At 36.8% G+C, this 15,248-nt stretch overlaps 1 protein-coding gene across 1 annotated transcript in view; it reads right to left on the bottom strand.

Annotated features, from left to right (window-relative positions):
• Positions 1-3,551: 3,551 nt before the first annotated feature.
• Positions 3,552-15,248, bottom strand: part of LOC138703610 (uncharacterized) — a 534,565-nt gene continuing 522,868 nt past the window's right edge. Inside the window, exons 3-4 of the mRNA XM_069831641.1 lie at positions 11,198-11,255; positions 3,552-4,544 (exon numbers count right to left, since the gene is read on the bottom strand). Coding sequence (XP_069687742.1) covers positions 4,053-4,544; positions 11,198-11,255 — 550 coding nt within the window. The 3' untranslated portion in view covers positions 3,552-4,052. The remainder of the gene's footprint in view (positions 4,545-11,197; positions 11,256-15,248) is intronic.

Below are 15,248 nucleotides of genomic sequence, written 5' to 3'. Positions count from 1 at the left end.
CCTATTAGACTCTCGAATCTTATACTGAAATATAAATAGTTTCAAATTTCCAGTTTTAGAATGATTTTCTACAAGTTAATATACTGGCATCCACTTTTTCTCTTACTCTTAAACACTGATTGCAATGAAATGACTGACTTTAATGAATCTGAATGAACATGAAAAATAAATTATATGGAAAATTGCACGAACATCATGACGAGCAGGAAAGTGAACCATGCCACGGTGCGTCAGAGTCACTGTCCTTGTCTACATTGTTATACAAGTCTGGAAAAAAAAATAATTAAAAGGGAGATATATCGCAATTCAATATTGCGCCACTAGAGTCCCGAAAGGATGTAGCATCTGGTATAATCAGCAGCCATTTTTGATTTGTTAAAATGTCTGAGAAATCTGTGGTCTGAACTGTGACAGCCTGGAGGTAAATCAGTGTAGTGATGGCGGGTGGGTACCGACTGCGCGCGAAAAGGTCAATTTTTGCCCGACTGCGCGCGTTCAATTATGAAATATGAAGATTTTGTGTCTATAATCTTTTCGCTGTAAGAAAAATCCTAATATAAACAATAGCACGTGACTGAAGCGAGGCTTCACTGGCCGCTGTTTGGCGCCATAGATTCTCAATACGTGACCGTTGTACATTCTGTTTCATGTTAAACATTTCCCGTTACTCGTCAAGTAGGCCTAACCTCACTACTATGCATTCATTTGCTTAGGAAACATTTACTTTATAATTACTCTAATTAAAACTCACATAACTTATTATATACATTTAAGACTATTTGTTTTTCTCCGCTTTTGAGAGGGTTTCTACTCTTATGATTAATAACCACACACACCGAGGATGCAGAAGCTATACTTCAGTACCACGTGCTTACGTGAACATCTACGAGCTCAAGTGACGTCAGCTTGTTACAAGAACAGACTACCTCGGTATTACTGTTTATATTCATCCGCATTCATAGTACATAATAAAATATAAAAGTAGCTTTTATTTTAGGCCTACATATCGTTTTACATATGAGTGAAGTTATATGTTTCATTGTATTTAACAACTAGAATTCAATTTTTTATTTTCAAATAATACAAGATGATAGTTTCCAAATACGGACTATATTTTCCTGCGTCATGTGAGTGTTTCGATTGAGCCAATCACGGGTATGAGAGGCACGTGCTTGTGTTTACATTAGGATTTTTCTTATAGCGAAAACAGTATACATGGTGCGCTGTTTTGAATGTCATCTTCACTACGTATATAGGCTATACTGTGTATATTATTATTATTATTATTATTATTATTATTATTATTATTATTATTATTATTATTAATATTGAATATCAATCTTGCACATATTGGTTCAATGCGTAAAGTTGAAAGAAAAGTTTAACAGTGTAGATGTACCTTAACTTCACAACAATTTAGTGATGTGTTGAACAGAGATTTTAGGCACCCCTACCTGCTGACCTAAACGGCGAAAAGATTTGCGAGGGTTTTGCTATAGTCGTAAACCTATTTCGTGTAATTTTTCCTCTGTTAAGACCCGTTTATTCACTTAAGGCTTTTTATTTTGAATAGATCCTGTCTCAAATTTTTTTACGAGTCCATTATATTGGTACAAGATAATCGGAAGATTGATGACGGAATTTTCGGAGACACTTTCTCCACGCTCCACGAATATTTTTTCGTGAATGTATTGCAATTGAAAATGCATTACCCCGTAGCGGAGGAGAAGAAGCGAGATCTATTACGAGGCTGAACAAATCCAAAAGCCCCAGAGGTGTTCAGACTCGCAGACGACTGGTTTTCTTGAATCGCGGTTGCGTTTCTTTCGTCCATTCTAGTAGTAAGCTTAGTTTATTTAAGGGGAGTCGTCAAGTCCTATCTCACTAATGTTAAAACAGCAATATTAATGACCCGTTATCTCAGAACGTGCTAGGCAGGCTTATAGAAATGTGATATTTTTACAGGATGTTTATGCATTCCTTCTGTGAATGTACTGATTCATTTTGATGATAAAATCATAATAGAAAAAAATATATGATTTTTTTTTGTAAACCTCTAAAATTAAAAAAGAATTAGGCGATTTATTTATTTTTTTTTTTAAATAAACTAGGCCTACTACCCGGAGATCCGATTGAGGAACTATTTTACCTCCGGAGAATTTTACACTGAGGGACTCCATGAATCATAAGCAGTGAAATATATAGTGGGACTGCGTTGGTGTTAATGCAGCTTATGTGGGTACCTCTTTGTTACTTGTTAGCTTAAAGAACAAGTTTAAGCCCCCTCACCACGACAAGGTGAGTATCCATGACAGGGCTTTAATTTTATGCCAGACAAGCAATTAGTATTCAATTAGCAAATTAGTATGTACTGAAAGTTTTTCGGGTGAGGTGAATAGTATTGTAGTTTAAATAATAAGATAAATTACTTGAATTCTATTGTTATTTTACACGAGTATAAGTAAATTTGAATATCAGTGGTATTGCAGCCAAACTGAACAAAAAACTATGAGCTAAGCACAGTGTTACTTTATATTTCATACACAATGGAAAAAGATTTGCTGATAAAATTTGAGTACCTACATAATGAGATTATAAGCCTTTGAGGAGTGAAGTTAAGTTCAAAATTTTACAAAATTCATATTGACAACTGAATAGACTACAGTGGACTATAGTGGACTTCATGTTGTCAGCAAACAGCTGGATACATTAAGAAGATTGAGAAATAAAGTAATAAAGAAAACTCAATCAAAGAAATTCCTCATCATCACAGTGTTATCTGAAATGTATGGTAAAAATTTGATGCAGGTAGATCTTGTAGTTTCTGAGAAAACGGGTCATTTAACCTATGTTGAAAAATGTAGTTTTAAGTAAATCACGTTTAAAGTAAAAATTTCCATACAAACTCACCTATTACAAAAAAAAAAAATGTTTTAAAACCTTTGTGGTTGGTAGTCCTTATTTTCTTCTCTATTCTGCTCACCTAATACCTCCCTCTTTCTCTTGAATCTTGCTTCTTTGGTTGTGTTTGTTACCGCAAACGTATCCAAGTTCGTCATGTTTTTCTATGTAAGCTTATTGTATCCTATTTGAATACCTAGATCCTCCAACATCTGTATTCTTGCAGTGTATCCATCATTAAATGTGAGTACAGCATCTAGCACACAAAGTTTCAACGTTGACATACCAACAAATATATTTTTGGAACACTGTACCGTACCAAACAACGTTATTGAACGATTCGTTAGTATTCTGAGTTTTTCGTCTTAAACATTTTTTTAGTAAATCAGAATAAACAAGATGTTGAAGCACAGCCTTTATCAAGCATTAATTTTACTACAAATCAAGCCAAACCACAGCCTTCTAAGACAATTAGTTCCTGAGATAATTTTTTTGCGAAAAGTGGTAAATTTTTTCTTTCAAACATAAATACATTAATATTTTTAAAAATATATTAAAAATAGTAGACTGAATATTCGAATATTTTAATAAACCAAACATCAGAATTAAGCAGCATGAACCATACTTTCATAAAGTGTAAAAAAAAAAAAAAAAAAAAAAATCACTTTTTTCTTTAATTTTGGGTCTTGATGACTTCCCTTAACATTATAAGCTGCAGATCTTATTCAGAGTCGAAATTCTGCTTTAACGAGAAATTTCCGACAAATTTTGCCTGTTGCCGTCTGTCTGAGACAGCGTTCTTTTACCTTCGGTTATATTTTTTTTTTTCCGGAAGAAGCCATGTTAAAGATTTTATCGCCCTTCAAAACCCATTGCTCTCGGCCGGGTTTGAACACGCTATCCTCGGATCCGGATCATACCGCTAGCACGATAGCCATAGCAGGATCTCTCTCAATCAGAGCCCAGTTATGCCACTGAAATTCCCGGTCCTGTATAATAAAGTAGACAACTGTCATGGCAGTAACATCATAATGTCAGCAGTCTTCATCACCTTTGGTTTACATTGTAACAATCACAGAACTCGACAGTTACTGCCAGCCACATCCTGAGATGAATTAAAGCCTCCTGCGCGGGAAGGTGTATGACGATTGTCACGCCAGTTCCGTGTACGCCCCTCTCGACTGCCGGTACTGAACTATGGAGCCGGCATGCTGCGGCGTCGGCATCGGAGGCATCGGCTGATAGTTCCTCATGACAGGGGCCACACGCGTTATCTGTGGGGGAGAGGGCACCATGAACTGTCCTCTGTTACCGTGGTGCTGCTGCTGCTGTTGCTGGTACTGCAAATGGTGCTGGAAATACTGCTGCTGCAGCTGTTGGTGCTGGTGTTGCAGCTGCATCTGCTGGTGGTGGTGCTGGTTTTGCTGCTGGAGGAAAAGCTCGCCGTTCACATGCGGGTGGTAGTACGGCGCCGGTGGCGGACCTGGAGGCTTCGCCGGCAGCTTGCGGTGCGCAGGCGTGGACGGTGCTGAGCGGTTCAGACTGCTGTTGGTACTCGCCGTCTCCCAGTCGCGGAGCAGGGCGCACAACCGGGCGCGTTCGAGTGCTATCTCCTCCTCGTTAGCAGAATCGTAGTCTGGACCCTGCACACAATTCAAATTGCTTAATGCTTTACATCACACGTGTTCAGTTCAAAGTGTGTCGTGGCTCTATATATTATTTTCATGTACCGAAGTACATATGGTATTTCCATGCAGACATTCTGCGTCATCATACGATGAAAGAGTAATGGAACAGAGAAAAATTCTCTCCGGCGCCGGGATTTGAACCCGGGTTTTCAGCTCTACGTGCTGATGATTTATCCACTAAGCCACACCGGATACCCACCCCGGCGTCGGACAGAATCGTCTCAGTTCCAACTCTTGGGTTCCCTCTAGTGGCCGCCCTCTGCACTACGTCATAGATGTCTATGAATGTAGGACTGAAGTCCACACATGTGCTGAGGTGCACTCGTTATGAGTGACTAGCTGGCCGGGATCCGACGGAATAACTTAAACTGAAACGATTCTGTCCGACGCCGGGGTGGGTATCCGGTGTGGCTTAGTGGATAAAGCATCAGCACGTAGAGCTGAAAACCCAGGTTCAAATTCCGGCGCCGGAGAGAATTTTTCTCTGTTCCATTACTCTTTCATCGTATGATGACGCAGAATATCTGCATGGAAATATCATATGTACTTCGGTACATTAAATAATATATATGACATGCGTAAATCACTTCGTGATTTAAGACGGCGCTTATTCCGTCGGATCCCGGCCAACTAGTCACTCATAACGAGTGCACCTCAGCACATGTGTGGACTTCAGTCCTACATTCATAGACATCTATGACGTAGTGCAGAGGGCGGCCACTAGAGGGAACCCAAGAGTTGGAACTTAAACTGAGACGATTCTGTCCGACGCCGGGGCGGTATCCGGTGTGGCTTAGTGGATAAAGCATCAGCACGTAGAGCTGAAAACCCGGGTTCAAATCCCGGCGCCGGAGAGAATTTTTCTCCGTTCCATTACTCTTTCATCGTGTCATGGCTCGCTGTATGTCATCATGAGGCTAGTCGATGAGCCTAGAGAATTCAATCTTCCTACACTTCCGCAGACGCGTATTACCTATGTGTCAGAGAAGTTGCCTAGCAAGTACGGCGTTCATTCTGAAGAGTACTTACCTATACGTACGGTAACACCTCTAGTGGCAGGAATGTGAACTGTTTGGAAACACGTACTGAGGTGAATTTTTTTCTTACAGTACTGTCGGGATATGGGGAGAGGGTTAAGACGATTACTTACGTATTTGTTGACATTAACTTCGACGGTCAACATGGACAAGGAGCATTTGATTTGTATTGTGGAATGTTGCCGTACGCAACCGATGATAACAAATACCCTGCGTACTACTTGCCCGCGCAAAACACAGTTCGAAAGAGGTTATGGTAGCACAAAGACTTTACAGACCGCCATCTGTTGCTACGACGTTCAAGTTATACCATACACGTTCTTAAGTTCAGATTGAACGTCTTGATTAATAGGCAACTTCTCTGACATAAAAGCTGAAACTCGCTTCAAATCGCTGACTCACAACAGTGACGTCATGACACACTTTGAAATGAACACCCAGTATAATACACAGGGTGTTCGCCAAGTCCCGCATCAAGATTAAATCAAAATATCCTCAAAATGACCTTCTTAGATCTCCAAACATGTTTGGAGGTGGAACTTAAGCCTGGCACATTTTTTTTACAAGAAAAACCGCAGCAAATCAATAATCTAAGTCTCGTTGCCTACTTCCTAATTAGTAGAAGATAACTAAATATTTATGTAAAATAATAATAATAATAATAATAATAATAATAATAATAATAATAATAATGACTTCATTTAACCTGGCAGAGTTAAGGCCATAGGGCCTTCTCTTACACTCAACCAGAGTTAAAACTTGCTTACATAATTGAACATACAACCTAATCCGATTTAAGGGAACCGGATAGTGATTAGTGGTTAAAAATGTTATTTTTTATTTTGTGTTTAAAAAAGTACAAACTTGCTCTTTAAAACAATATATTATGGAGGTATTTCTGCAGATAAGCCCTTTAAATGACCTCTTTAAATTTGACGGTACATATAATTCATCCATCTTTTTTTTAATGCAGTTTTTCGTAAGTTGATAGTTTTCAAACTTAAGTGCATTTTTCTCTGAAACTATTGAATCTATTTACATTAAATTTTTACAGTGTTTTCTGCAGCCTGAGTTCTAAAAAGTATACCTATGGGTTTAAGAATATCACATACATAACACAAGGGAAAAAATGTATGCGTTGAAAAAAAAATGGCAAAAATTGTTAATCAAAGTTCAATATTTTTCTGATTCGTTAAGGGTGAAATATTTAACTAAATTTTGCTTTAGAATTTACAATATACATTACATGATAACTTAAAAAAAATACAAGGCATATGAGTGGAGATTGTAGCAAGTGATGTGCACCTGAAGATTGGGGTATATTTAGCAAAGTGGGAAAACAGGTTATCTTTCTTTTGCACTTGGATAAGAAACTAATTAGTCGTCTTTTATAGCACTGAATTCAGAATGATTTATTGTACAACTATGGAAATTTTTATTCCACTTTTAATACTAAAAGCCTAAAAACATTGAACTAAACTTTTGTACTCAAATTATTAATCGCACAGACACCACTACCCACTACCCTTAAGAAATTACGTACTGATACGATTTACATAATGAGATCAAAAGAGGTACCTGAATAAAAATTTACCTAATAAAATAAAAATAAACACAGTGGAATATATATTAATGTTGTTAGAATCAAATACGAATCTGACAGGGATCTACTAAGATTAATAACAACTTAACAATGGAAATTGGATATTGACAATGGGAAACAGAAGTTACTGTGGGCTTAATTACAGTCAGATCTACTCGTACATTGTTAGAGACAAAATTAATAATTTACAAAATACCAATAAGACCAATAGTAGGCCTAATATATGGCTGTGGTCAGACGTAATGCGATTTTAAAATCAAAGACGTCTCAAAACAAAACCAATAACACCAAGAATATATGGTTGGGAGATCTGGACTCTCACCAATGAAACTGAAGAAAGGCTAAGAACCAGTGGCGTACGCAGAATTTTGTCAAGAAGGATCATTATTAAAATTGTTTATACTTTACATTATCGGTATTTTAAATTTTGTGTATTATTATTATTATTATTATTATTATTAATAATAATAATAATAAAAATATGAACGGTCATGCACAAAACGTTAAACGAACGTTTCACAATGAAGTCTGAACTGAAACTAACGAACGAGTGAATACCGCTATTAAAATAAGTTTAAAATCGACAATGCATAATGTAAAATATCTGCACTGCAGAACTTTCAAAACAACCTTTCCAATATACTATGTTTCACAAGAAGTTAAATTCATATTGTATCGGCTTCATTTTATTACAAGGACGGTACTAGGCCATAGGTCTCTCTATAGCCTAACAAAGATAGAATTGTTATAATTCGAAAGTGCCACAGCACCAAACACAGGGATTATATTGAAGGAGGGGGTAGGAGGACTACGCCTTATGTCGATGTAGATTTTGTTACTCTGACAGTGAGAAATTAAAGAAGGGAACGCGATTATGGATAAAAATATTCTATGTATTTTCTTGAAGTTCAAGAGGAGGGGGTTCAAACACGGTAACCCCCCTTTGCTACGCCCTTGCTAAGAACTAATGAGAGGAAGATACTGATAATAATATTTGGAGTTCGGACCACTATTGAAACAAGAATATTATGGAGAATAAGATACAATCAAAAGCTTTATAAGATTGTAAGCATCCAGATCTAGTAAAAGTCATAAAGTTATCAAGACTGAGATAGACAGTGCATATTAGCAGGATGTTCAATGAACGTGAAAATATGAGTACGTCAAGGCAGCACGCTAGGAAGAATGAAAAAATTCAAACGACACAAAACTTCAATATCAATGAAACGAGAGATGTACAATGTCGATATCTGACGCCTACTTCGAGTACGAAACAGCTGACCAGAATAAACCAAGGAGGAAAACAAAACGTGAGGCAGATACAAAATACTGCGTACGAAGGATTAGGGAAACAGCTGGAAGTGTCTGAGGTCAGGAGCATAGACAAGACTAATGGAGGAAATGCAAGAGAAGACATGATAAGAACGGGTGAAGGAATGAAGCGACTACCAGATATTAGTGATTGTGAGGACAGAATAGATAGGGTTTTGGAGAGGTTATTAGCGAAGAAAAAGAGTGCTAAAAAGTGAGTGCAAGAAAGTGAGGGGTGGCAAAAGTGTAAGAAAAGGAAAAGAGAAAAAAGTGTTAAGTGTAAGAAGATAGTGTAAGAGTGTAATAAGATAGACTATCAAACAATGAATACAAGAGAATTAAAGTGAAAAAAAAAAAAACATCTGAACAAATGTGAAGTGGAATGAGAGAGAAATTGCAAGTGTAATTAAGTGAATTAGATATTTGATGTTTTTCAATGTTATGGGTTGAGAGTAGTATGAGGGGTACTATAACTGTAGGAGTATTATAGAAATAAATATATGGAAAGAGGAATAAAATAGGACATTTAGGAGTGAAGCGAAGAGAAAGGGATCAATACGTAAATAAACAGAGGGTAGGGAAAAAAAGTGATGTAAGTGTTGTAAAATAGAGTAAACGAAAAAGTCAGCAAGTAATGTAGGAGAAAATAGCTGGAAAACAATGATTAAGAGTAGGTAGGATTTGAGAGTAGAGAAGAAAATAAACAAATAACGCAAATTATTAAGGAAGGAATATGCAATATTTAATAGGTGAGCGAGAAATGGAAGGGATACAGTCTAGGTAGGAGGGAGAGAATAGAAGAGGTTAGAGAGGGAAGGACATATAGCAATTCAGTCTTAACAGAACATTAGAAAGTAATCAAGAAATTCTCGGCAAAGAATACACTAATAGAAAAGAGTTGTATGTATTAAAGGGATGGTGGATCGAAAAACAGAAATGTGAAGGTCCACCATAACTGTGAATTGTAAAGTTGACTGACAAATATCATATCATCATATCATATCATATTAGCAGGATGGTAGATAATCAGCCTTGCAAGAAATTGAACTTCAATCAACCTGAAGGAAATCGGAGAAGGGATAGACCAAAATTAGCATGGCTAGATGACGTGGTGGATTCTGTGAAAGTGCTACAGAGAAACTACATACACATTAAGCTGACGTGACGTGTTAACACATATTAACGCATTAACACGTATTATATATTTAATAAATCGGTCCTATATTTGAAACATTACGAGTGAGAAATATTTTCGACGCGACATTGAGATGCATTACAGCAAACAAGAAGTGCCGCGCCGATATACAGCAGTGATGTCAAAGCAAGCTCATTTTTCTGACCTTGACGTCGTGCGCGGGCATCAAGCGCTAGGTATAGAATGAGAAAGGGTTATGTATATGAATAAGCAGCCTGTTGGATTAAAAAAAAAAACAGTGGTGCACAAACTTCAAATGGAACGTGAAATTTTGTCGTTATTTTTGTATTTTTCTGTTTGATATTACGTATATTGTCTGAAAAATGTATTAACACCAATTTCTTAATATTGCAGTTGTGTTTTAAACGTTAATAACACAATAAAGAGTTAAGAAAGAATATTCACATACATTCCATAGTAGTACAACTGTACTGTACTAAGTGAATGAAACACATCATTCGTAAAGAAAGTTATATCCCCCCCCCCCAAAAAAAAAGAGATTGAGTGTGACATGATAAGCTGGAATTTATATTGATGATATCTTTAGCCTTATAAAAGTAATTAATAAACTAATAAAAACAATGCTATAGTACAAAGCAAAGTTACCTAGATATATGTTTTAACTGTAACTAATATTACATAACAAAACTCTTATCGCAGTATGGTTTTAAGGTAATATTGGTGTGCAACTTCCTATCATCAGAATATTAAATTATTTTCTCGAAATCTTCTGAAGCTATAGAGCTGACGTTTTTACAACACATGGGCACAATCTTTTGTTTATGATGTAACAGTAGTTTTTTGTTTCATTCATTTCCTTACAAACATTTTCCATACAAATATTTTCAAAATTTTCAATACACTATCTTCAGTTAATATGTATTTACGATACTTATATTAGGTTTACGAAAACATCGCTTCAGTACCTGTAAAGTTATTAAATAAACATATCTGAAAATTTCATTTTTATATAAAAAAGTTGAGAAAATATTCCTTTTCAATAAAAAACAAACTTGTGAAAAATCAGCATTAAAATTAAAACTTACATTCCTATAATGAACTTATACTTCTCAGACAAATCTAAAAATTAACATGGGTACAGTTTTAATAAGTTCTCTTCCCTTTATCTATTGATTCAGTGCTGGTCATCGCTGTATATAGCTCGACCAAGCGGTATATAATACCTCTTTCGTCTGTCTCTTTCCTTTCCGCTGTAAAGCGCTCAGGCTCTCCTGAACTCTAAAGCGCGCACTTGCGCTTATGGGCATCAATTGACGTGACTGCTATACAATATACCCGGCAGAAAATGAGTATGATGTGGTATGATTCCTCTGTGTCGTTCATGTAACAAGGTAAGTCTCCCGAAGCTTGGTTCATTCCATATATTCATTTGCGATCAATAACGAAAAGTTTGAGTTCTGTTCTATAATCATCACACGGAAAACTAAAAGAATATACATACATTTTCTATTTTCTCATCCAGCATTCTGAAGAAATCCATCTGACTAGAGGAAATTTCTCTGAAAAATAAAGAAAATAAAGTTAGTGAAACATAAACGAAAAACACAAGAAAATCACTTACCTTTTCCTTTTCTAATCATATTATCAATAGATTAATTTAATAAACGATGACAGTTAACACACTCAATGACAAAAAATCCCGGACACCTTTATATGTGACCTCACTTCTTTCTGCAATAAGTTTTCTTAATATCTTTCTCTTCTCCTCCTTCAATCTCTTTCACGTCCATCAGGTGAGCGCAAGGGTAGTGGGGCTAATGTGTGAAGAGCACACAGTTACATTATTCATTACCCCAAGCTCTACGATCACGTGCAAAACTCAATCTTTCGGTGGTTCCACTTGCAGTTCTAGCCGATATTAATCCACGTGCTCTTAACCTTATCCAGTTCCTCTAATCGTTTTTGTTGAAATCGGGCGTGCATATACAGAGCGGAAGGTAACATCTGCATCAAACTTTAAGAGGCGATTCTACATGTTAAATATAACAAAACTTTTATTTCCCTTTTCCTTCGATGAAGCACCGTTAAGCAGGAAGAAAAACATTCTTTGCCCAACGTTTACAGCACTCTATTGCGGTAATGGCCCAAGAGAATTGGCTGATTGCTGTACAAGCAGATTGTTGTTTAGTCAACTGTCCGAAGACAGGTCTGAACCTCACAAGTGACACCAACATGGTACCATTTATGAAGCAACTAGACCAAGAGATAGTCGGGTAGGGTGGCCATTTCTTTTCTCCCTCTATTGCATACCTGCACAAACAGCGCTCAACGAGCGCGCGCGCTCCTTTTGGAGCGGGAGAGCCGTGTTTACCGCTCGCCGAAAGGGTGAGGAAGATACATCATAATGACATAGACTTGCTATAGGTAGAGGAGAGGGAAACGTCCACTCAGTTATCTAGTGGAGTGCAGTGTGTAGGCCTATTCTCAGTAACTGTTTCACGTTGCTTACCTACTGCTACAATACAGTATGGAGGAATCTGAAAGACGGAACATAACATTTAACGATTTACAGCTGGAACTTATTGATCTTCAATGTGACCTAAGAGCTAAAGATCGTTTAAATAATAGTACTAGCCTGGTTGAGTTTTACAAGACTAAACATTAGCAATAATATTCACGACTACATAGGCTGACCGTGAAATTAAAAATATATATATATTTTAGTAGGTTATTTTATGACGCTTTATCAACATCTTAGGTTATTTAGGATCTGAATGAGATCGTGATAATGCCAGTGAAATGAGTCCGGGGTCCAACACCGAAAGTTACCCAGCATTTGCTCTATTGGGTTGAGGGAAAACCCCGGAAAAAACCTCAACCAGGTAACTTGCCCCGACCGGGAATCGAACCCCGGCCACCTGGTTTCGAGGCTAGACGCGGTGTGGACGGCTGTGAAAATGATTGCTATGTTTGGCTCAACATTTATATTTGTGAGCAACTGTTTTCTATAATCAACTTTAATAAAGGCAGACATCGAACTTCTGTAACTGATGTTTCATTACGATCAGTAGGCTACTGTTCCTTTCAGCTGCCAACAGCATAAAACGTCGTTTTGATGTACTGATAAATAAAAATATAACAAAATGATATTGTACATTTAAGTAGCTATAGAATTTCTATTATTTCTGTAAAATAAATATTTCTTTATTAATTAATAATAGTCCAAGATAGTTTTGCAAACACTGAACGGGAATTCATTTCATAAACACTCGTAATAGTACTTCCTTTTGTGTATATTTTGTACGAGATCACCCCTTCTTCCAATCCACCCTTATACAGAGCGCAGCTAATATCTGCATTCCGCTCAGGAGCTGTGAGCCGGCTCGGAGAGCGCAAACCTTGTGCAGGCCTGCTCTATTACATACATCCTCGATTGGCTACACATTACAATAATCAGACTTCAGATGCATACAAACAATTGTTCTTCCTCTGACACATATCGTCAAGTGAGATGTACTGCCTGATAACATCAGCCAGAACCTCAATCAGAGGCAATACAAGCAGATAGGTAAAAATAATCAGAACAGTTAATGTACAGAATCTTTTTTTTGAAAATTAAACCGTTTAGCCATGAATTTGAATTGAATAATGGCGAAAATCCTTGAAATAAATCTTGCAACGCAACGCACGACGCGTGTTACCGACTGAGTACAGCAGAGGGGGAGGGGAAGGTACGGGGTGCAGGCCGCGCTTGTTTAGAGTTATTGCAGCAGTCGTGATGTTGCGAAATACTTCATAGAAACACAACGATTTCCTCTAAAACGGTGAATGTTAGAGAAAAAAACTTATTTAGATTTTTCAAATCTCTCCTCATAATCTATTATCAGTTTCATTTTGGTGCAGAGGTTATCATCCACTCTGTATATGTTACCATATCGCTAGGCTACAGCCGTAGCTGGAAGGTTGCGTTCCCTAAGAACTGTCAGTACCATACATCTGTCTTCATTTGGAATTGAACTTATCGCACGACCTGAACCTGGTTCTGTAAACCGTTTATTGCATCATGGACTGTGCTTCTAGCATATTCATTACTTCTACGATGCAACACTACGTCCATCATCGTTTAAGACTACAGCTCGAGTCAATTCTTTGCATCTCATTGATGTAACTACCCTATTTACACTCGAAACTGTCATAACATCATATGAATAACAAGAAATAACCTCAATAAAATACAAAAGCGCAGGCAGTCTGCAAGAAAGACTTTTTAAACGCACAACGGAATATTGGGTAATAATAACCTGTTTAAACTTGCTTCTCTATGGCAAAAAATTCATTGTATTTTTTTCTTAAAAATTACATTTTTTTAATATTCATATTATCATTGTAAAGGTGTCCGTGATTTTTTTTCCCCCTAAGTGTAGTAAGACCAAAATTTATTTATACAGATGTATTGTAACAATAATTGTCATGAATTGAATACAAAATACAGTATACTCCGTTTCTGGAATACGTAGAGTATAGGATCCGAAACAAGTCCTTTGCGCAAGTGGTGAGTGGAGGGAGCCAGTCCAATGACCGCTCTGGGGGAAAGCATTGATTGAAAACAAGCGTCTAAAATGCCACCCCTTCCTATCACCTTCTGTCTTTCTCATCTTACCCCTTAGCGGCCGTGAGCAGATGCAGCCCGCAATATACTCTCGCATTGATAGGCTCCGGCCTTCGTTTGTCATAGGCTCCAGCCAAATGCGTTGATTTACTCTACAGATTCCAGAAACGGAGTGCAATTGCCAACCGGTTCTACTAACCGTAATGAAACAGTAGAGAGGAAGGAAGAAAATTATTAAAACCAATCTGGAGCGAATACATCAATAAATGGAAAAGCGGATAGGCGGACAAGTAAATACGGGATAAATAAGTGAATAAGTAAATAAGCAAATAAATAATTAAGCGGACAAGTAAATAAGTGGATAAGTAAATAAATATATAACTAAATAACTAAGTAAATAAACAAATAAATAAATAAACAAATAAACAGAAAAACAGATAAGTAGATAAACAAATAATAAAATGAATGCATAAGTAAATAGATAGATAGATAGATAGATAGATAGATAGATAGATAGATAGATAGATAGATAGATAGATAGATAGATAGATAGATAGATAGTTAAATAGATAGGTAGATAGGTAGGTAGGTAGATAGATAGATAGATAGATAGATAGATAGATAGATAGATAGATAGATAGATAGATAGATAGATAGATAGATAGATAGATAGATAGATAGATAGATAGATAGATAGATGCATATAATTACAAAAGGGATCGAGAGATGAAGAAGATACCACGATAAGAAGACAAGATTCTGCAAGAACTGGAAGGGATGAAGTAACATTAGCGACACCGAATAGAGGTACGTCAGTGGGAAGAAGTAAGGGACAGAAAAGTTATAACTTAAGAGGTTGGTGCATGAGTGTAAAAACATAGAAAAGTGATAAAGTGAAAATAGTGATAGTGACAGAAAAGACGGCAAGGCAAGGCAGTAATAG

The sequence above is a fragment of the Periplaneta americana genome, chromosome 7 (assembly GCF_040183065.1).
Source record: "Periplaneta americana isolate PAMFEO1 chromosome 7, P.americana_PAMFEO1_priV1, whole genome shotgun sequence".
Lineage (NCBI taxonomy): Eukaryota > Metazoa > Arthropoda > Insecta > Blattodea > Blattidae > Periplaneta > Periplaneta americana.
Note: the sequence above shows the minus strand (reverse complement) of the source record. Positions and strands in the feature narration are given on the sequence as shown.